The 23555-nt window shown below is 39.2% G+C and overlaps 1 protein-coding gene across 2 annotated transcripts in view; it reads right to left on the minus strand.

Moving 5' to 3' along the window:
* Positions 1 to 85: 85 nt before the first annotated feature.
* The window catches only part of LOC133608923 (carbohydrate sulfotransferase 8-like), a 597007-nt gene continuing 573537 nt past the window's right edge, over positions 86 to 23555 (minus strand). For both annotated transcript variants that reach the window (XM_061964577.2, XM_072913393.1), the window contains 2 exons: positions 21468 to 21505; positions 86 to 1838 (listed from right to left, as the gene is read on the minus strand). In XM_061964577.2, coding sequence (XP_061820561.1) covers positions 732 to 1838; positions 21468 to 21505 — 1145 coding nt within the window. In that variant the 3' untranslated portion in view covers positions 86 to 731. The remainder of the gene's footprint in view (positions 1839 to 21467; positions 21506 to 23555) is intronic.

The following is a 23555-nucleotide window of genomic DNA, read 5'->3' on the forward strand; positions in this document are numbered from 1 at the left end:
TCATTCAATGCATTTTCTTTATTTTCATGACTATTTAAATTGTAGATTGTCGCTGAAGGCATCAAAACTATGAATGAACACTTAACAAAAAAAGGTGAAATAACTGAAAACATGTTTTATATTCTAGTTTCTTCAAAATAGCCACCCTTTGCTCTGATTACTTTTTTGCACACTCTTGGCATTCTCTTGATGAGCTTTAAGAGGTAGTCTGAAAGGGTGTTCACTTCACAGGTGTCATAGTTTTGATGCCTTCAGTGACAATCTACAATGTAAATAGTCAATGAAATAAAGAAAACACATTGAAATGAGAAGGTGTGTCCAAACTTTTGGCCTGTACTGTATACTTTGTGTTAAATGTACTGCTAGTCAGTTTCCTGTGTGGCCCTCATACTCAATGCACCAAGCTAACCCTTACCAAGCCTTTGCATTTCCTGTTTGACTTACAGCAAGACATCATTTAAAGCCTGTTGAACGCTATCAAACTATTTTTTTTCAAGAAGCATAACATTTATCATTGGAAAATTCTACCTCACCGTGTGCTAGTAGATAATAGATAATGTAGAGTAGACAATTTAAAGACAGTCAATAGTATTTTTGAAACATCACATCAACCTAATGCAGCATTATTTATGTGTTTGCATCTTGTAATCTGGTAGAAAGTGTTTTTGTTTTTTTTTAACTTCAAAATAAAAGCTTTAATTAGATGACCCGGCAGTGTTGACGGGAGTCGATCAGTATAAATCCTGAAAAGGTTTGGAGTAGTTAAACATGAGATAGTCCATGTAGTAGAAGTCGTAAACCCGTTGTCTCTCCAAGGCGCCGACCTGCGCAAAGTACTTCTGCGTTATCTGCGAGGAGGTCCTCTTGTCGGCCGGGTTGCGGTCCTTGAAACTGGGCAACGTCAGGTTCCCGGGCGCCCCCGCCAAGCGCAGGAGGAGGTTGGACTCGTCGTCCATGTTCTCGAACTTGCCGATGAAGTCGTAGTCTATGAGACACGGGTTGCACAGCTGGTTGGCCGCCTCCCAGTGGATGTCCATGCCCACGGGCCGGTGGACGTCCAGCAGGTAGTGGACGAACTCCTGGAAGGTGACGCCGTTCCCCGAATCCAAAGCCGCCCTGGATGCGTTGACCCTGTACTTGGAGATGATGGGTTTACCGAAGAGCGAGTGGTAGTAGTTGTTGGGGTTCTCGAATTTATCCCTGTAGGCCGACACCATCCTCTCCAAGGGCTCGCGCACGAACAGGACCTTGGTGTACGTCCCCAGGCGCCGAGTGATCCCCTGCCGGTCGAAGCTGTCCAGCGTCTTCAGGTGGTTGCCGTAGTGAACGGCGTCGTGGTTGATGCTGCGGGCGTCGGAGGCCTGGCCCGCCAGCACCATCAGCGTCCGCTTCCAGTTGGAGCAGCCCGCCTTGGGCACCTGGCAGTACAGCAGCTTGTACTTGTCCTCCACGTAGATGTTCTTCACGTGGTGCCGCGTGATGGTCCTGGAGATGCTGCTCTTGTACTTGGCGCACATTTTCTTCATCAGCTGGCGCCGCCGCTCCAGCACCAGGGAGAGGTTCCTCCAGGACCGGCCCGAGGAGGACCAGGCGGAGGGAGACGAGGACGAGGCGTTGCGGCCGTTGACGTGTTGGACGGGAGGGCTCGTTTTCAGCAGCTTGCGGTGTCTCTTGGAGACACGCGGCGAGCCCATGTCCTGCTCGCGGGATCCGGGCGTGGCCAGCTGCTTGCTCTTCCAAAAGTGCGGGAACTGCATGGGGGAGATTGGACTCAGCAAGACGCCATCTGCAGCCTCCTGGTCGGATTTTCCTCTCTCTTTGTCCTGACTGGAAAAGGTCTGGCGAAGGGGAAAAAGGGACAAACACAAGTTGTAAGACGTGAGTTTTAACAAAAAAATACATGTATTTACACCATACTTGCCAACCTTGAGACCTCCGATTTCGGGAGGTGGGGGTGGGGGCGTGGTCGGGGGTGGGGCGGGGCGCGGTTGGGGGCGTGGTTAAGAGGGGAAGAGTATATTGACAGCTAGAATTCACCAAGTCAAGTATTTCATACATATATATATATATATATATATATATATATATATATATATGTCTTAATAAGGTTATCCAAAAAATAGGGCTCGATACCGTAGTAGAGCGCAATATATGTATGTGTGGGGAAAAAAAATCACAAGACTATTTCATCTCTACAGGCCTGTTTCATGAGGGGGGGTACCCTCAATCGTCAGGAGATTTTAATGGGAGCATTCGCATACCATGGTTTATATAGGGCACAGAGTGGGTGGGTACAGGCTGGCCTAGGGGCGTGGTGATTGGCTCATGTGTTACCTAGGAGGTGTTTCCGTCTATGGCGGCATGTTGTTACAATTTCGCTGCGCTTGTTGAGGGATGACAGGTCTGGACGGTAAATAATAAACAGTTTCTCTTTCAAGCATAGGTTGCATCTTTTATTACCACTATTGTAAGGTGTGCTGGATGCAAGAATTTGCCATGTTATTGAATATTCAACATTATTGTCTTTGAGGTCCCAAATGTGTTTGCTGAGTTCTGTGGTATTTCGCAGGTTTTTGTTCCTGAAAGAAGCCTTGTGGTTGTTCCATCTGGTTTTGAATTCACCCTCGGTTAATCCTACATATGTGTCGGATGTGTTAATATCCTTGCGTATTACCTTGGATTGGTATCAAATTGAGCTACAGCTGCATGAACAATATACGACAAATCATCTCAAACCACAACAAAACAATTGCAAATGAGCCGTCGACCCCCAGTCAGAACGACTCCAAAACCAACAAAGCATGTAACTGTCGAAAGAAACCTGATTGCCCTCTCAACGGGGGGTGCTTACAAACATCAGTTGTCTACCAATCAGATAGTGAATGCAAGGCATACTTGGTCAACAGCCATACAGATCACACTGAGGGTGGCCGTATAAACAACTTTAACACTGTTACAAATATGCGCCACACTGTGAACCAGGGCCGGCCCGTGGCATAGGCCGTATAGGCAAATGCTAAGGGCGCCGTCCATCAGGGGGCGCCACGCCAGTGCCACAAATGTTGGAGAGAAAAAAAAAAAAAAGAGAAAAAAAGGTGGTACTATTATTTCTAAATACAAAAAATAATCCCACGTTAATTAAAATGCAAAGTAAAGCCTATTTAATAGAAATATTATTTGTTACAACATTCCCCCCCCCCGCACGGTGCGCCCCCTCCCTTCCCGTATCATGACTCTTTTTGGACGTCACCACATCAAAAAATCAACACAAGATGTCAAAACGGCCAAAACTGTCAGGTGCCCAGGGAAGAAAAAAGAGAAAAGAAGAGGAGTAGAAACGAGAAAAGACAGAGGTAGCAAGTAGGTAACGTTAGCCTACATGAAATTATTTGTCTGTTACAGAATGTGATAGTAACCTGGCTTTTTAGCATTAAGCTAATGTTACATGAGTCGGCAATTGCTAATCAATAAATAGCTAGTTCTGTTTTAACGTCGGGTTAATATTGTGGAGGGGGCTAAATTGTTATGGAAAATAATAATGTAACGTTAGGTAATTACAGTACTCCCACCTACATTCCTCTGGGACATTTGTATTAGATATTTTAAGCAGGTGTTTTTTGTTTACATTGTTATTGCCTTCTGGTTAGCTAATGTTTGCCCTGCAGGTAATAGTCACTTTTCCACCCCTTTATATATTAGGTATAGTTGTAAGTAAAAAAAAAAGGTCAAAGACAAAGCTATTCGGTTTCTTGCTGCTGTGAACCCACACCAAACAAGAATGACAAACACATTTCGGGAGAACATCCGCACCGTAACACAACATAAACACAACAGGACAAATACCCAGAACACCTTGCAGCACTAACTCTTCCGGGACGCTACAATATACAACCCCGCTACCTCCTACCAAACCTCGCCCCCTCAACCTCCTCATGCTCTCTCAGGGAGAGCAAGTCCCAAATTCCAAACTGCTGTTTTGAGGCATGTTAAAAAAAAAAAAATGCACTTTGTGACTTCAATAATAAATATGGCAGTGCCATGTTGGCATTTTTTTCCAATAACTTGAGTTGATTTATTTTGGAAAACCTTGTTACATTGTTTAATGCATCCAGCGAGGCATCACAACAAAATTAGGCATAATAATGTGTTAATTCCACGACTGTATATATCGGTATCGGTTGATATCGGAATCGGTAATTAAGAGTTGGACAATATCGGGGTATCGGATATCGGCAAATAAGCCATTATCGGACATCTCTAGTTGGAATAGGTTGACAAATGTGGAAATTGTGCAACTTGGAAAAACGTTCCATTCATTTCAATGGGAACTTCCTGGAAATTTGAGAACTTGGGGAAACGCGGGATTTTTTTTGAAAATGACTAGGAGCATGGGCAGCACTGTGGCACAGGGGTTAGTGCATGTGCCTCACAATACGAAGGTCCTGAGTAGTCCTGAGTTCAATCCCGAGCTCAGGATCGTTCTGTGTGGAGTTTGCATGTTCATTTCGTGACTGCGTGGGGTCCCTTCGGGTACTCCGGCTTCCTCCCACCTCCAAAGACATGCACCTGGGGATAGGTTGATTGGCAACACTAAATGGTCCCTAATGTGTGAATGTGAGTGTGAATGTTGTCTGTCTATCTGTGTTGGCCCTGTGATGAGGTGGCGACTTGTCCAGGGTGTAGCCCGCCTCCCGCCCGAATGCAGCTGAGATAGGCTCCAGCACCCCCAGCAACCCCGCAAGGGACAAGCGGTAAACAATGGATGGATGGATGGATGGACTAGGAGCATGAATGTCCTGAATGAGCTGAATTGGTTGGTGTTGGAATTGTTTAAATCGGGCAAGAAATGTTGAAGTAGTAAATGGTATTAGGGAATTTCGGTAAAAACTTGATTTTTTTTTAAGATGGTAAAAAACTTGAATGTTCTGAATTGGTTGGTGTTAGAATTTTTCAAAGCGGTCGAGAAATGTTGAAGTGGTAACATTTTCAATTGAGAAAAGGTATTAAGGAATTCCGGGAATTTCGGGAAACCCAGGTATTTTTGCAGTTCAAAAAACAACTTTGTTTTTTGTCCTGATTAAGAGGAATGTTTTGACAGTGGAACGGTTAAAGTGGGTTGAAAAATGTGGAAGAAATAGTCGCCAGAAAAAGGGGTCAGAAAAGGGTTTGATAAAACGGGAATTCTGATAATTCCTGGAATTTTTTTGAACTTGGAACAATTATATTTATGTCCAGTATAAGTGGAATATGTTGAAGGTAGAATGGTTTGAATCAGTTGAAAAATGTGGAAATGGTGGAAGTTTGAAAAATTTCCAATTCATTTTGAATGGGAAAAATTTCCCGGAAAACCTCGAATTCTGGGAAATCTGGGATTTTTTTGAATTTGCCAAGGGAAAGCCCACAATTACCGAATAGGCTGAACAGTTTAACGTTGGAACGGTTTGAATCGGGGGAAAATGTGTAAGGTAGGAGAGTTTGAATTTCCTGGAAAACCGGAATTTGGTTTGGAACTTGGGAAAGTTTGAGTTGGAATGTCCTGGATGAGTGGAATGTGTGGCTGTTGGAATGGTTTGAATAGGTTGAAAAATGTGGAAATTATGCAACTTGGAAAAATTCATTTAAATGGGAACTTCCTGGAAAATTTGGGATAAAAAAAATAAAAATGATTAGGAGCATGAATGTCCTGAATGAGCTGAATTGGTTGGTGTTAGAATTTTTCAAAGCGGTCGAGAAATGTTGAAGTAGTAACATTTTCAATTGAGAAAAGGTATTAAGGAATTCCGGGAATTTCGGGAAACCCAGGTATTTTTGCAGTTCAAAAAACAACTTTGTTTTTTGTCCTGATTAAGAGGAATGTTTTGACAGTGGAACGGTTAAAGTGGGTTGAAAAATGTGGAAGAAATAGTCGCCAGAAAAAGGGGTCAGAAAAGGGTTTGATAAAACGGGAATTCTGATAATTCCTGGAATTTTTTTGAACTTGGAACAATTATATTTATGTCCAGTATAAGTGGAATATGTTGAAGGTAGAATGGTTTGAATCAGTTGAAAAATGTGGAAATGGTGGAAGTTTGAAAAATTTCCAATTCATTTTGAATGGGAAACATTTCCCGGAAAACCTCGAATTCTGGGAAATCTGGGATTTTTTTGAATTTGCCAAGGGAAAGCCCACAATTACCGAATAGGCTGAACAGTTTAACGTTGGAACGGTTTGAATCGGGGGAAAATGTGTAAGGTAGGAGAGTTTGAATTTCCTGGAAAACCGGAATTTGGTTTGGAACTTGGGAAAGTTTGAGTTGGAATGTCCTGGATGAGTGGAATGTGTGGCTGTTGGAATGGTTTGAATAGGTTGAAAAATGTGGAAATTATGCAACTTGGAAAAATTCATTTAAATGGGAACTTCCTGGAAAATTTGGGATTAAAAAAAAAAAAATGATTAGGAGCATGAATGTCCTGAATGAGCTGAATTGGTTGGTGATGGAATTGTTTAAATCGGTCACGAAATTTTGACGAAATAGTAATACTGAATTTCGGGAAAAAAGGGATTTTTTTTTTCAAAAATGGTAAAAAAACTTGAATGTTCTGAATGAGTCAAAAAAGGGTTTGAAAAAAACGGTAATTCTGGAAATTCCTGGAATGTGTTGAAGGTGGAATGGTTTGAATCAGTTGAAAAATGTGGAAATGGTGGAAGTTTGAATAATGTCCAATTAATTTTGAATGGGAAAAATGTCCCGGAAAACCTCGAATTCTGGGAAATCTGGGAATTTTTGGAATTAGCCAAGGGAAAGCCTTCGATTCCCGAATAGGCTGAACAGTTTGACGTTGGAACGGTTTGAATCGGGTGAAAAACGTGAATTTCCAGGAAAACCGGAATTTGGTTTGAAACTTGGAACTTCAGTTTGAATGTCCAGGATGAGTGGAATGTGTTGATGTTGGAGTGGTTAGAATAGGTTGAAAAATGTGGAAATTGTGCAACTTGGAAAAATGTTACATTAATTTCAATGGGAACTTCCTGGAAATTAGAGAATTTGGGGAAAAGCGAGATTATTTGAAAATGATTAGGAGCATGAATGCCCTGAATGAGCTGAATTGGTTGGTGTTGGATTGTTTAAATCGGTCAAGAAATGTTGAAGTAATAACATTTTTTTAATTGAGAAATGGTATTACTGAATTTCGGGAAAAGCGGGAATTTTTTCAAAAATAGTAAAAAAATTTGAATGGTCTGAATGAGTATGTGTTGGAATTTTTCAAATCGGTCGAGAAATGATGAAGTAGTAACATTTTCAGTAGAGTAATGGTATTAAGGAATTCCTGGAATTTCGGGAAAACCGGGAATTTCCTCTGTTCAAAAAACAACTTTGTTATTCGTCCTGATTAAGAGGAATGTTTTGACAGTGGAACAGTTAAAGTGGGTTGAAAAATGTAGAAGGAGTAGTCGCCAGAAAAAAGGGTCAAGAAAGGGTTTGAAAAAACGGGAATTCTGGGAATCCCTGGAATTTTTGGGAACTATGAAAAATTATATTTTGAATGTCCAGTATAAGTGGAATATGTTGAAGGTGGAATGGTTTGAATCAGTTGAAAAATGTGGAAATGGTGGAAGTTTGAAAAATTTCCAATTCATTTTGAATGGGAAAAATTTCCCGGAAAACCTCGAATTCTGGGAAATCTGGGATTTTTTTGAATTTGCCAAGGGAAAGCCCACAATTACCGAATAGGCTGAACAGTTTAACGTTGGAACGGTTTGAATCGGGGGAAAATGTGTAAGGTAGGAGAGTTTGAATTTCCTGGAAAACCGGAACCCTAACCCTAACACGAAATTTTGACGAAATAGTAATACTGAATTTCGGGAAAAAAGGGATTTTTTTTTTCAAAAATGGTAAAAAAACTTGAATGTTCTGAATGAGTCAAAAAAGGGTTTGAAAAAAACGGTAATTCTGGGAATTCCTGGAATGTGTTGAAGGTGGAATGGTTTGAATCAGTTGAAAAATGTGGAAATGGTGGAAGTTTGAATAATGTCCAATTAATTTTGAATGGGAAAAATGTCCCGGAAAACCTCGAATTCTGGGAAATCTGGGAATTTTTGGAATTAGCCAAGGGAAAGCCTTCGATTCCCGAATAGGCTGAACAGTTTGACGTTAGAACGGTTTAAATCGGGTGAAAAACGTGAATTTCCAGGAAAACCGGAATTTGGTTTGAAACTTGGAACTTCAGTTTGAATGTCCAGGATGAGTGGAATGTGTTGATGTTGGAGTGGTTAGAATAGGTTGAAAAATGTGGAAATTGTGCAACTTGGAAAAATGTTACATTAATTTCAATGGGAACTTCCTGGAAATTAGAGAATTTGGGGAAAAGCGAGATTATTTGAAAATGATTAGGAGCATGAATGCCCTGAATGAGCTGAATTGGTTGATGTTGGATTGTTTAAATCGGTCAAGAAATGTTGAAGTAATAACATTTTTTTTTATTGAGAAATGGTATTACTGAATTTCGGGAAAAGCGGGAATTTTTTCAAAAATAGTAAAAAAATTTGAATGGTCTGAATGAGTATGTGTTGGAATTTTTCAAATCGGTCGAGAAATGATGAAGTAGTAACATTTTCAGTAGAGTAATGGTATTAAGGAATTCCTGGAATTTCGGGAAAACCGGGAATTTCCTCTGTTCAAAAAACAACTTTGTTATTTGTCCTGATTAAGAGGAATGTTTTGACAGTGGAACAGTTAAAGTGGGTTGAAAAATGTAGAAGGAGTAGTCGCCAGAAAAAAGGGTCAAGAAAGGGTTTGAAAAAACGGGAATTCTGGGAATCCCTGGAATTTTTGGGAACTATGAAAAATTATATTTTGAATGTCCAGTATAAGTGGAATATGTTGAAGGTGGAATGGTTTGAATCAGTTGAAAAATGTGGAAATGGTGGAAGTTTGAAAAATTTCCAATTCATTTTGAATGGGAAGAATTTCCCGGAAAACCTCGAATTCTGGGAAATCTGGGAATTTTTTGAATTTGCCAAGGGAAAGCCCACGATTCCTGAATAGGCTGAACAGTTTGACTTTGGAACGGTTTGAATCGGGGGGGAAATGTGTAAGGTAGAAGAGTTTGAATTTCCTGGAAATACGGAATTTGGTTTGGAACTTGGGAAAGTGTGAGTTGGAATGGAAAAACTGCAATTTCCAGTAAAATGTTGGCACCTGAGCTGCCAGTTTTTATTTTTTAATTTTTTTATTTTTAACCGCAAAACAACAACTGTAGATTTTTCGGTGTATTACTGTAAATGCCAAAATGACACCACAGTTTATTACAGTAAAAAAAAAAAGAAGAAAAAAAAAAGTACTGGTTTGTTTATTTTGAGAAAAATGCTGTAAAAACCACAGTAAATTTCACAATTTTACCATGAAATCTATTGCTACTTTTACTTTTGCTGGATAACTTGCTTTGAAATCATTATTATTAGTATTTATTTCTATTTAAAAATGGTTTGAATGTTTGATCATATATTTTTGCATGATTAGACAATATTTAGGTGCACATAATTTGCGATTACATGGAGTACATCTATTTTTTTTTCTCTAAAAAAAAAAAAGGAATATCACATTTAGTAAGAAAAGTACCAGTATTTTATTGATACATATTATTTCCAGGCTTTCGAGGGCCAAACAAAATGAAGTGGGCCCCGGCCCTTGAGTTTGACACATGTGCTTTATTTATGACATTCTAGCAATACAATTACATTTGTGTCCAATTACTGGGCTCCTGAAGTTAATTTAAATCATGCAAAAGAGCAATAACCTGTGATTAATCATGATTATTACAAGTTAAAACAATTTGATTAAAAATAATAATAATTTGGCAGCACTAATTTATAACTATGTGAAGTACATTTGCTGCACAATCCCGTGCAGTCCTTCAGCCCGCCACTGGAGGGTGCTGTTGCACCGCAACACTGAGAAAGGTCTGCTAGTGTGTTAACACAAACGTCACACGCACCGCTGGCCGAAGCCAACGCATGCCTTGTTGTGAATATCAACCTTGGCGGTATCGTAAAGAGTCCTGTAAGCACTTCATGGGAAATCTAAATGGAAATCTGCTACCTGATGATGCCGTGTTGCCCCAAGCCACGTGCACACTGACATTTGATTTCAATTAGACGCACTGATGCTGTCATAAAGCCAATGGTCTGGATGAATCATTCGACTTTTACAAGTGATGAGGGCGCCATGGATCTGGGATCATCCCCCACCTGACAAGAAGGGCGACAGTCTTCCTCTAGGAGGGGTTTGAAAGATGCTCTGCTTCTGATTACTGCTTTGCACACTCTTGGCATTCTCTCGATGCGCTTTAAGAGGTAGTCACTTCCAGTGACGTGCAGTCACTAGAGGCAGGTGAGGCGCGGCCTCACCTGCCATCATGGAAAGAAAAAAAAAGTAAAAAGAAAAAAAAAAAATTAAATTGTTATATGTATCCAGTGATTATACTATAAAGTTATTTTCCATTTAACTTCACCAGTTTTAGATAATTTTTTATTCAAAATCACTGAATTTTCACATTTGCCATTCAAATACTGAGAAGAGACGGTGCGGTGAACAGCAGCCAGTTGAGGCACGTCACTCAGTGCCGCAACATGGATTGCGCAATGACTCGTCGAACTGCTGGCCTGCTGTGCAGTGAGACCGTATTGCTATATGAATTATATTATACATTTCCATAGTTTAGTTAGCTGAGGTATATAATGTACAGTGTATTTTGTCAACAACTGTATGTGTGTAAAGTATTTCTTGTGCTGAGCGATCATAAAACGGCTGCAAAAGACGCACTGGCTGAGGCTCGCCTCCTGCACCCCCGCCGTAGAATTGTTATATCAACTAAAGCCCACACTTAAACTTTCCACGTGCAAGATTGAATCTATTTAAAAAAAATATTTCATAAGAAGCCAAAAAGTGCAAAAACAATAATGTTGGTGTTGGAGGAGTTGTGAATGACTGCAAGGACACAACATTAGATACACCTGCAGACTGCAGGTGTACCTAATTCACAACTCCTCCAACACGAACATTATTGTTTTTCCACTTTTTGGCTTCTTATTAAATAACTTTTGTAACCTATTTTCATGGGCTTTCCTCTTTGTGATGTTAAGTTCCTGTTATGCGCTGTTATACAGTATATGCCTTGAGCTCTTATTTTGAAGGCGCTAAGAGCGGAAGTGATGTCACGTTGCGGAGGTTTTTGAAAGAAGGTAAATAAAGTGGTCCTGGTGTAAACTGGAGCCTCCGTGTTTGTTATTTTGTAGTTTCATACAGTATAGGCCACATTTATAAACCCTCGGTTACACTTTTTTAAATAGATTCAATCTTGCACGTGGAAAGTTTAAGTGAGGGCTTTAGTTGCGGCGCATGGACTTAATTTCTAAGTAAAGGTAAGACCATAATAAGGTTTTTTTTATTAAATGTGCTTTTTTGTGTGCTACAGTTTGTATGTGTAAAGTTAAAGTTAAGTTAAAGTACCAATGTTTGTCACACACACACTAGGTGTAATGAAATTTGTCGTCTGCATTTGACCCATCCCTTGATCACCCCCTGGGAGGTGAGGGGAGCAGTGGGCAGCAGCGGCGCCGCGCCTGGGAATCATTTTTGGTGATTTAACCCCCAATTCCAAGCCTTGATGCTGAGTGCCAAGCAGGGAAGAATGCTGGTATGACCTTTTAAACATAACCCGTTAACTGCTGCCAATCAAATGGTGAATAAGATACTCTTTAGGGTTCATATGTTTGTAAATCTGACTGTGATGAAGTCAGTGCCTCACCAGCCATCAACCTCACCGCACTGGTCACTTCACAGATTTGCTTGAAGCTCATCGAGAGAATGCCAAGAGTGTGCAAAGCAGTAATCAGAGCAAAGGGTGGCTATTTGGAACACTTAGCGTCTAACAATCTCTGTGAACCCTTTCAATCCGGTTTCAGGGCAAATCACTCTAAGGAGACAGCCCTCGCAAAAGTGACTGATGATCTATTACTAACTTTCGATACTGTCGATCATCATATTTTATTAGAGCGTATCAAAACACGTATTGGTATGTCAGACTTAGCCTTGTCTTGGTTTAACTCCTATCCTACTGACAGGATGCAGTGTGTCTCCCATAACAATGTGACATCGAACTATGTTAAGGTAACGTGTGGAGTTCCCCAGGGTTTGGTTCTTGGCCCTGCACTCTTCAGCACCTACATGCTGCCGCTAGGTGACATCATACACAATTACGGTGTTAGCTTTCACTGTTAGGCTGATGACACCCAACTCTACATGCCCCTAAAGCTGACCAACACGCCGAATTGTAGTCAGCTAGAGGCGTGTCTTAATGAAATTAAGCAATTGATGTCCGCTAACTTTTTGCAACTCAACGCTAAGAAAACGGAATTGCTGATTATCGGTCCTGCTAGACACCGACACTTATTTGATAATACCACCTTAACATTTGACAACCAAACAATTACACAAGGTGACTCGGTAAAGAATCTGGGTATTATCTTCCACCCAACTCTCTCCTTTGAGTCACACATTAAGAGTGTTACTAAAACAGCCTTCTTTCATCTCCGTAATATCGCTAAAATTCGTTCCATATTGTCCACTAGCGACGCTGAGATCATTATTCATGCGTTCGTTACGTCTCGTCTCGATTACTGTAACGTATTATTTTTGGGTCTCCCTATGTCTAGCATTAAAAGATTACAGTTGGTACAAAATGCTGCTGCTAGACTTTTGACAAGAACAAGAAAGTTTGATCATATTACGCCTATACTGGCTCACCTGCACTGGCTTCCTGTGCACTTAAGATGTGACTTTAAGGTTTTACTACTTAAGTATAAAATACTACACGGTCTAGCTCCATCCTATCTTGCTGATTGTATTGTACCATATGTCCTGGCAAGAAATCTGCGTTCAAAGAACGATTCCCATTAGTGATTCCCAGAGCCCAAAAAAAGTCTGCGGGCTATAGAGCGTTTTCTATTCGGGCTCCAGTACTATGGAATGCCCTCCCGGTAACAGAGATGCTACCTCAGTAGAAGCATTTAAGTCCCATCTTAAAACTCATTTGTATACCCTCCTTCGTGGAGGGGGGGGGGCACAGATTCGGTGACCACAGATGACGCGCTAGCTGTCCAAAGTCGGGACCCACATGCTGTAAGTCTTTGCTGTCGTCCAGCATTCTGTTTTTGTTTACTTTGCAGCCAGTTCAGTTTTAGTTTGGTTCTGCATAGCCTTCCCTAAGCTTTAGTGCCTTTTCTTAGCGGCACTCGCCTTTTGTTGATTTTTTGGTTTAAGCATTAGATACCTTTTTACCTGCACACTGTCGTCGAGTATTACATGGTTACTCGAGACAGCACCGACACTCAATAACGGCACATTTGTGAATTATGATTACTAGTTTGCAAGGAATATTTTTAACTAAATAGGTGAAATTACATAAACTCCCATGGCACACCAGACTGTATCAGCACAGTGGTTGAAAAACACTGTATTAGAGGACATTTAGATGTAAACATACTGCAGGACTGATTTTGGATTTCAGATGCAAGCCGATATCATCCGTCATTTTTTATTTTGATGCCTGATATGTGGTATCAGGACACTCCTAGTATTTTGTATGCCGTTGGTGGGGTCACTTTGTAAATTATCGAAAAACACACCATCAAAACTGTCTTCTGTCGCTTTCACTCAGAAATGTTTTTTGTGAGACCGGCCTGTGAAAGTTGAACTTGTGAAGTTGCCAAGAGAAGCCCGCAGACGTTCTTATTCTTTCACGCAACTAAACAATTTATGGGAGGTTTTAGTGGCGGGATGGTGACGCTAATGGTTTGTGACAGAGTGTGTGCGTGTGTGTGTGTGTGTGTGTGTGTGTGTGCATACAAACATCATCCCCATGTAAAACTATTTGACAAACACGTCACATGCATTGGTAGCAAATTTTCAAAAGCAGTTTGAAGCTATAAATGTTTTACATGGCTTTAGGTCAAAAGTATTGAAATAAATTATTTTATTATTTTGAAATAATTAGTTGTATATTATATATGTTTATTTAAAAGCAGCTAAAAAACAGTGCGTCCGGAAAGTACTCACAGTGTTTCACTTTTTCCACATTTTTGTTATGTTGTAGCCTTATTCCAAAATGGAATACATTCATTTATGTCCTCAAAATTCTACACACAATACCCCATAACAACAATGTTCTGTTCAGTTCAGTTCAGTTTCAGTTTATTTCGAACGTGCAGACGATACAACGTAACGCATCACATTTTGAAGCTTAGAGGTGACAGAGCTTTCGCCGTTGCTGCTCCCAAGCTCTGGAACGACCTACCCCTGAGTGTTAGACAAGCCTCCTCTCTTCCTGTTTTTAAATCTCTCTTAAAAACATACTTTTATTCCATGGCTTTTAACACTGAGTGATATCCATCCTGCAATGGCGCCCCATAATACACCTGCTGTGATCCTGTTTTTATGTTTTTATGTTTTTATTAATTCTATTGTAATTATTTATTTTTTTATTGTGTTCTGTTTGTGTTGTGTTGTGTTTGCTCGGTACTCGTTTTATCTTTTAACCTGCTCATTGTACAGCACTTTGGCTACCCCTGTGGTAAATTTTAAATGTGCTCTATAAATAAAGTTGATTTGATTTGATTTGATTTGATATTTCCAGTTGTTTCATTACAGCACGTCCGAAAAGGAGTAGGAAGAAGCTGAGCTTATTTAATTAATCCTACCACTTTTCATACCATAGCAATTGTATCCCATTTCCTTGTTCTCTGTAACAGAACAATGAATAAATAAATAATACATAAATAATATACCATAGTAAGTAAACAGATATTAAATACATAAATAATCTTTATCTAAAAAAATAAATAAAAAAAAGGGTTCAAGATGTTCATCATAATTATTGTTATGTGTCAGAAAAATTGTATGTAAATTATCTAAACACTTTCCGTTCTCTGAGTTCCCAATGAACAGACAAGAAGCTGTCTTTGTTGCACCAAGCCAAAGGCTTGGAAAATTCCGCTGTGTAACGATGGGAGGAGACGGGAGGGGTTATCTATTGCAGTGTTTTTCAACCACTGTGCCGCGGTTAGTGCCGTGAGATACAGTCTGGTGTGCCGTGGGAGATCATCTAATTTCCTATTTGGGTTAAAAATATTTTTTTGCAAACAAGTAATTATAGTCTGCAAATAATGTGTTGTTGTTGAGTGTCGGTGCTGTCTAGAGCTCGGCAGAGTAACCGTGTAATACTCTTCCATATCAGTAGGTGGCAGCAGGTAGCTAATTGCTTTGTAGATGTGGGAAACAGCGGGAGGCAGTGTGCAGGTAAAAAGGTGTCTAATGCTTAAACCAAAAATAAACAAAAAGTGAGTGCCCCTGAGAAAAGGCATTGAAGCTTAGGGAAGGCTATGCAGAGCAACAATAAAAATGAACTGGCTACAAAGTAAACAAAAACAGAATGCTGGACGACAGCAAAGACTTACTGTGGAGCAAAGACAAAGTACATCCGAACATGACATGACAATCAACAATGTCCCCACAAAGAAGGATAAAAACAACTGAAATATTCTTGATTGCTAAAACAAAGTAGATGCGGGAAATCTCGCTCAAAGGAAGACATGAAACTGCTACAGGAAAATACCAAAAAAAGAGAAAAAGCCACCAAAATAGGAGCACAAGACAAGAAGTAAAACACTACACAGGAAAAGAGCAAAAAAGTCAAAATAAGTCAGGGTGTGATGTGACAGGTGGTGACAGTACACCTACTTTGAGACAAGAGCTATATTGATGCATGCTTGGTTATGCTTTAAAGTCATATCCAACAATTGTGACAACAACTTTTTACTGTCAACTGACTTTCGTTTTTGAATGATTTCTGCTGGTGTTGTGCCTCCGCAAATTTTCAACGCAAAAAATGTGCCTTGGCTCAAAAAAGGTTGAAAAACACTGATCTATTGTCATCCAAGACCTGCCCAAGCTCGATCCAGGACTAGCCCAAGCCCGAGGCATCTTTTTCTTTTGTGTTAATGTGACCGAAAACAATGGTTGTTTACATACCCCCCATTCCTTTAGAAACAGCTGCTGTTGTGTAAACAGGGAATATCCAAATAAAGGAGGAGACGTAAACCTTTTTTTCGTCAGAGCGTGCTGGAAACTGTGCAAGAGTACAGACCAGACGCTTCTACTCAGTTTGAGCCAAATTGAATTCTGTCTCTGTTTATTTCCTTGCTTCTTGTCTTGTTTAATAGATGTCATCGATGTTTGAACCTGACATTATGTGTACTTTGTGAAAACTTGTAGTTTGAACAGTCTCTTGAACTGAATCATATTGGTGCTTTGTTTGATTTATTTGGTTAATCCATTCCATAATTTAATTCCACATACAGATATGTTAAAAGGGGCTTCACGGTGGCAGAGGGGTTAGTGCATCTGCCTCACAATACGAAGGTCCTGAGTAGTCTTGGGTTCAATCCCGGGCTCGGGATCTTTCTGTGTGGAGTTTGCATGTTCTCCCCGTGACTGCGTGGGTTCCCTCCGGGTACTCCGGCTTCCTCCCACTTCCAAAGACATGCACCTGGGGATAAGTTGATTGGCAACACTAAATTGGCCCTAGTGTGTGGATGTGAGTGTGAATGTTGTCTGTCTATCTGTGTTGGCCCTGCGATGAGGTGGCGACTTGTCCAGGGTGTACCCCGCCTTCCGCCCGATTGTAGCTGAGATAGGCTCCAGCGACCCCCGCGACCCCAAAGGGAATAAGCGGTAGAAAATGGATGGATGGATATGTTAAAAGTTTTAAGAGCTGTACGAGCATACAAATGTTTTAAATGAGATTTTCCTCTAAGGTTATATTTCTCGTGAAAATTTTGTTTTTTTCAGAATTCTTTGCAAATGTTCTTTTTTAAACTCAGAAATTACATGTCAATCAATCAATCAATCAATCAATCTTTATTTATATAGCCCTAAATCACAAGTGTCTCAAAGGGCTGCACAAGCCACAACGACATCCTCGGTACAAAGCCCACATACGGGCAAGGAAAAACTCACCCCAGTGGGACGTCGATGTGAATGACTATGAGAAACCTTGGAGAGGACCGCATATGTGGGTAACCCCCCGCCCCTCTAGGGGAGACCGAAAGCAATGGATGTCGAGTGGGTCTGACATAATATTGTGAGAGTCCAGTCCATAGTGGATCCAACATAATAGTAAGAGTCCAGTCCATAGTGGGGCCAGCAGGACACCATCCCGAGCGGAGACGGGTCAGCAGCGTAGAGATGTTCCCAGCCGATGCACAGGCGAGCGGTCCACCCCGGGTCCCGACTCTGGACAGCCAGCACTTCATCCATGGCCACCGGACCTGTGCCCCCCCCTCAAGGAAAAGGGGAGCAGAGGAGAAAAGATCCGAATGAAGCTCAAAAGTGAGCTGAGGTGCATCCTGTTGCAACTGATCATCTTTGAGATGTCCCTACAGCGTAATTGCAGTCCACCTGTGGTCAATTCAGTTGATTGGACATGATTTGAAAAGGCACACACCTGTCTGTAAGGTCCCACGCTTGCCAGTGCATGGCAGAGCACAAACCAAGAATAAAGTCGAAGGAACTGTTTGAAGAGCTCGGAGACAGGATTGTCTCCAGGCACAAATCTGGGGAGAGGTACAGAAAAATTGCCGTGGAAGGTCCAAATGAGCACAGTGGCTTCCATCATCCGTAAATGGAAGAAGTTTGGAACCACCAGGACTCGTCCGAGAGCTGTATGGTAGAGTGCCCAGACAGAAGCCATTTCTCAGTAAAAAAGTTTGCCAAAATGCGCTTAAAAGACTCTCAGACCATGAGAAACAAAATTCTCTGGTCTGATGAGACAAAGATTGAAGTCTTTGGCGTGGATGCCAGGCATCGTGTTTGGAGAAAACCAGACATCGTCAATACCATCCCTACAGTGAAGCATAGTGGTGGCAGCATCATGCTGTGGGGATGTTTTTTTAGCGGCAGGAACTGGGAGACTAGTCAGGATAGAGGGAAAGATGAATGCAGCAATGTACTGTCAAGACGTGGGCTATGGTGACGCATATTTCTGCGTGGAGTGTTTCCCCGAGATGCAAAACAACTTGACTGGACATGGCGTGCAGGTAAATACATGATTCAATTCTGACTATAACAAAAAGTGTAAACAAAAAGCGCGCACAAGGCGGAGAACAAACTTGGCTATGAACAAAACTAACACTTAAACGGAAACTATGGACATGAAACAAAACTACACTTACCGTGACGTGAAAAAACAAAACTCACGTGGCACGGCATGAAGCATAAACTATCGAATAAACAGGGCATGGTCGTGACAATGTCGCCAGGACGACCAACAGAAAATGACCGGCTTAAATAATAGTGACATGATTGGGAACAGGTGCGTGAGTCCAAACAAATGACAGGTGCAACTAATAAGTAACCATGGTGACCAAACAAGGGAGCGTAAACATGAACTAAAAGAGTCTTAAACAACCAGAAAATAACAAAACATAACCCAAACCACAGAACATGACATGTACAGAGACATCCTGAATGAAAACTAACGCTTCCCATCCAACTTGATGGAGCTTGAGAGGTGCTGCTGCAAAGAGGAATGGGCGAAACTGCCCAAAGATAGGAGTGACAAGCTTGTGGCATCGTAGTCAAAAAGACTTGAGGCTGTAATTGCAGCTAAAGGTGCATCAACAAAGTATTGCACAAATACGGTGAATATCTATGTGCATGGGATTTCTTCGATTTTTAATTACAATAAATTTGCAAAAATAAAAAAACTTTTTCACATTGTCATTGTGTGTAGAATTTTGAGGATGAAATGAAATTATACTATTGTGGAATGGGGCTGTAACATCCACATGCACTCTATGTTTTTATTTGTTTTTTGGTTTGAGTTCAGATGCGATTTTGCTGCATTTCAGAAGGATTAAAAAAAGGATTTTAAAGCTGCAATATTTATCATAAAAAAAAAAATGGATTCAGTTTAAATACGCATTTTCTTTATTTTCGTACAATTTTAAAACCAGCTAAAATGCATGAAGAGAAGCGGTGTTTTACTCAAATATTTTGGAGTTTCACGCATTTTGGCAGGATTTAAAAATGATTTTAAAGCGGAAATATTTTATCCTAAAAAAATTGATTCGTTTTAAATACGCATTTTTTTTAATTTTCGTATAATTTGAAACCAGCTAAAATGCATGAAGAAAACCGGTATTTTACTCAAATATTTTGGCGTTTCAGTTCAAATGTGTTTTTTTTCCTGGATTTTAGCAGGATTTAAAACCAGCTAAAATACATGAAAAAAAAGAGTTTTTGCTAATTTTTTCAGTTAAAAATAATACAAAAAATGTATGAAGGAAAATATTAATTTTTAGGTTGAGTTGAAATATGTTTTCCCTGCATTTAATCAGGATTTAACTTAAGTTTATGAAAAACGTTTTCGTTTATTTCAATTTATTGTTGCTGCATTTAAGATGGACCTAAAACCAGCAAAATTATTCTGCATTGAATAAATAAGTTTGTTCTTCTTTGTTTAAAAGTACATACTGGATTTGCTCTAAGTAAGACAATACATGAAGAAAATAGTTTTTTTTTAAATGTTTTGGGTTGCGTCTCAATATTTAATTATTTATGTAGTATATGAAGAACATGTTTTTTGACAGTGGAATTTTTTTTTCTTTTTTTTTCTCAGCAACGGAATTATTAAAAACGACCAACTCAGGAAGTAGCCTAGTCCCACTCAACATGCTGGATGCTGCGCGAGGTCAGCTCCTCTGCACTGATGCTATCAGACACGCTGAGAGGAACATGGCCCACAATCACTCCTTTGCAAGAGATAGCAGGTAGGTGTGTGTGTGTGTGTGTGTGTGTGTGTGTGTGTGTGTGTGTGTGTGTTGCTCCCCTTCTTGAGACATCAACAAGGAAAAGTACCTTCCAAAAGAGGACCGGTGAACAAGTTAGAACATAAGTCATGGTCCCGATACGGAAAACCATTGCATCTAATAGAGAGCCAAATACTAGATTCTGTGAACATTGCTCCAAAGTCAGGATTTTTTGTTGATTTAATGTGCACACAAAAGTAAACATTGACAGGCGCAAAGGCAGAAATATATGATAAAACAAGCTAAAGAAGGACTTCCCTATTCATCCCCGAAAAAACCTGCCAGGTGAATAGCTGATTTTACGACTTCCGGTGCTGACGTAAGACAACGCGTGTCCCGTATGTGACCATAGGATGAACAAATACACTACGGTACTAAGACTATAGTGGCCATTAACAGTAAGCTTCTACAGTTGGGTTGCCCAAAGTGTGGCACAGGGGCCATCTGTAGTCCGTGACTCCTTTGTCATCGGCCTTTTGCACATTACAAAAAACAAAAAAATTGAGATCTCATTTGCACCCCTGGTGGTGAAATCTATCAAAATTAGTGTGGTATTAAAAAAGAGGGATTTTTCAAATTGACTGTGTGTCGGTTTTAAAAGTGCTCCCCCTCTGGTCAACATATGAAATAACAAGTGTGTGTAAGAAATTTAAATGCGCCCTCTATGGCCAAAATTAATTTAAAAAAAATAATTGATATGTATATGGAGACATACTGTAATAACTTGAAGTAAATAATGATTTAAAAAAAATTACAAACAAAAAAATTCTATTTTTTAAATGAACTAAAAGCAGTCTTTTTCTCACAACGTGTCGACTTTTTTCTTATAAAATTGGGAACAATTTCTCTTTTTCTTTCTGTTTCTGTAATATTGCAATATTTTCTCGTAAAATTAGTACTTTTTTTCAATGTAAAATTATTACTTTTTACTGCAAAATGGTGACATTTGTCATATACAATTCTGACTTTTAACACTATTGCCATTTTTTTTGGTTCTTTAAAAATAGTAACATATTTTGAGTAAAATTATGACTTTTGTCATAATTTTGCAGGGTAAAATTCTGATTATTATTACAATATTGCCAAAATGTTAAAGTTTCCTTTAAAATTGCGACTTTTGTCGAGTAAAATTTGGACTCTTTTCATAAAATTTTCAACATTTTAAGCTTTTCTTGCAAAATTGCGACTGTTATTGAGTAAAATTCCAACTTTTATCGTAATATTGCATAAATGTTCAGTTTTTCTTGTTAAATTTTGACTTGCGTTGAGTAAAATGACGACTTTTATTATGATACTGCCAATATTCTAAGTTCTTCTTGTGAAATTGTGACCTTTTTCTTGTGAAATTCCAACTCATTTTTCACAACAAGCTTTTTTATATTTGCATAGTATGTATATATTATTAATGTTGTAAATACACATCTTTATATATCTAGAAAGGGTAGTCCTATAGAGGTAAGCATTATTCGGAGGTCTCAAGAAGGTAACACATACAAGTGTGTGTGTGTGTGTGGGTGTGTGTGCGTGTGTGTGTGTGTGTGTGTGTGGAGTAAACACGTACCTCCCTCGACTGGTGCACTGTTCCTGCAAGCTTCATGCCTGTTGAACATCAGAGAAAATAAACAATTAATTTTATGCTTCCTACTATTGAGCTGGTTAACTAGCGCCGCTCTAGTGGCACACTTTGAGAACTGCAGGCCTGATAAAGTTTTTTCTTTTCTCAATAGGAAACAAACAAGGGGAGTTAAACCAGCAAAGACAAGACATTAGAGGCTCAGAGGGCAATGATGGAGACATCCACCCGGGGTTTTTCGGTCGCCATGACGACAGGCAGCGGGATGCAACACTGGCAGATGTGAAATTTTTATTGGACTTTCTTTTCTTTTTTTTCTTCTTTCTCTCGCAAGGTAACCCAAATCCAGCTGTCAAGTAATCAAAGTGACAGCTCTAAGTGGAGTTACATGGCGCCTGATGGGTGGTGGGTTGAGGAGGAGGAGGGGTACTTATTGGGGGATGTGGACACCTTCACTTAAGTGGCTTGTCACTTCCAATTTTTAGGGTGGATGTGAGAGCCTGCATGGCCATACAGGCTGCAACCATCCCTGTGTGAGGAGCACGCCAACCTGCATCGCGCCAACCTGAAGTAAGGCATTTGTATTTGGAGGCTGTTTTTATAATATGAAATATTATTATACATATTTTGACAATTGTTTTTCCCACAAATTAAATTATTTCTAATCAATGTGTATGACATACCTGACATCTAATAGTGCCAGTATGAAAGGCTGTATTTAGTATTAATTTGCTAAACTATAATAATAATATAAACATGTATATTCAAAAAAACTATAATAATACAGACAATTTGAAAAATACAATATTTTATAATGTAAATTATTTTTCAAATGCAGTATTTTATAATACATTAATGAACAACAAGTTTTTCAAACCATACCATTAATGTATAACATATTCGTAATATATTTTTATAATACATACATTAATCATAAAATGTTTTAAGTTGTAGGCTATTTTATATTTAATTGACAAGAACATATATTTTTAAAATATTTAATATATAATTTGTCTAAAAATATCTAAAATTAACATATGCTATGTCTAAATTAGTTTTTTAAATAGTTTTTTTTTAAATTCAGTTGATTGAAATCACATTTAAAAAAGTTACACTAATAAATATATTCTTATAATGCATACATAAATTTAAAATATATATTATTTTAATTATAGATTAATTTACAATATATAATATTTTCAGTAATGTCTTTTTGGCACCGCCAGTCCTACCGGGCACCGAGTCACATAAAGTTGAACGGTGCCATCCGACATGCACTTTGGCAAACACTCCAGCAGCACTGAGAGCGGACTTAGTCAAACTACCTCTAGATAATGTTGCAATTTTCAAAGAAATTGACTCCAAAAATGCTCCAGCGTAAGTTAAGTAAGGCTCCAGTTTTTCAAAAATGTGCTAGCTTGATGCTAATATACATTGGCTTTGCTATTGACATGCTACTGATTAGCATTAGCTAATCGACTTCAACACCTCCAAAATTGATAATGAAAGCTACAACTAAGATGCATGTTACACCCAAACAGCTGGTGCGTAATAGGTAAAATACTTACAGTATTGGCACTTTGAGGGCGCAACAAAAAACAAAACAACACACCATAAACTACAGTATACACTACTGCCATCTAACGTCTTACAACTGTAATTGTGTCATAGTCATACTTGCAAATGACAATATGATGATAACAAAACAAGATACAACAGTTTTCATAATCATGTTATTTTTAAATGTTGCAATACAACATTTGGTTTTATCCTCAAAAACAATTGATATTTATTAACATGAACAAAAGTACTGAAAATTGGTACTTTTGTTTTTATTCAGTCATTGGTGGACCTAAGGATAGTATTTGAATCTTGTTTTTAATATTTTTGTGCAGCACTTTGGAAACATTTTTGTTGTTTAAATGTGCTATATAAATAAAGTGGATTGGATTGGATTGATTTTACATAATATTGCAAAACAAAACACCAGATAATATGTCTTTACCTTATACACACAGCATAATAATACTCCTATGTTTTATGCATCCATCAAGCGGTGCGGCTTCATAGCTTACC

The sequence above is a fragment of the Nerophis lumbriciformis genome, linkage group LG06 (assembly GCF_033978685.3).
Source record: "Nerophis lumbriciformis linkage group LG06, RoL_Nlum_v2.1, whole genome shotgun sequence".
Taxonomy (NCBI): domain Eukaryota; kingdom Metazoa; phylum Chordata; class Actinopteri; order Syngnathiformes; family Syngnathidae; genus Nerophis; species Nerophis lumbriciformis.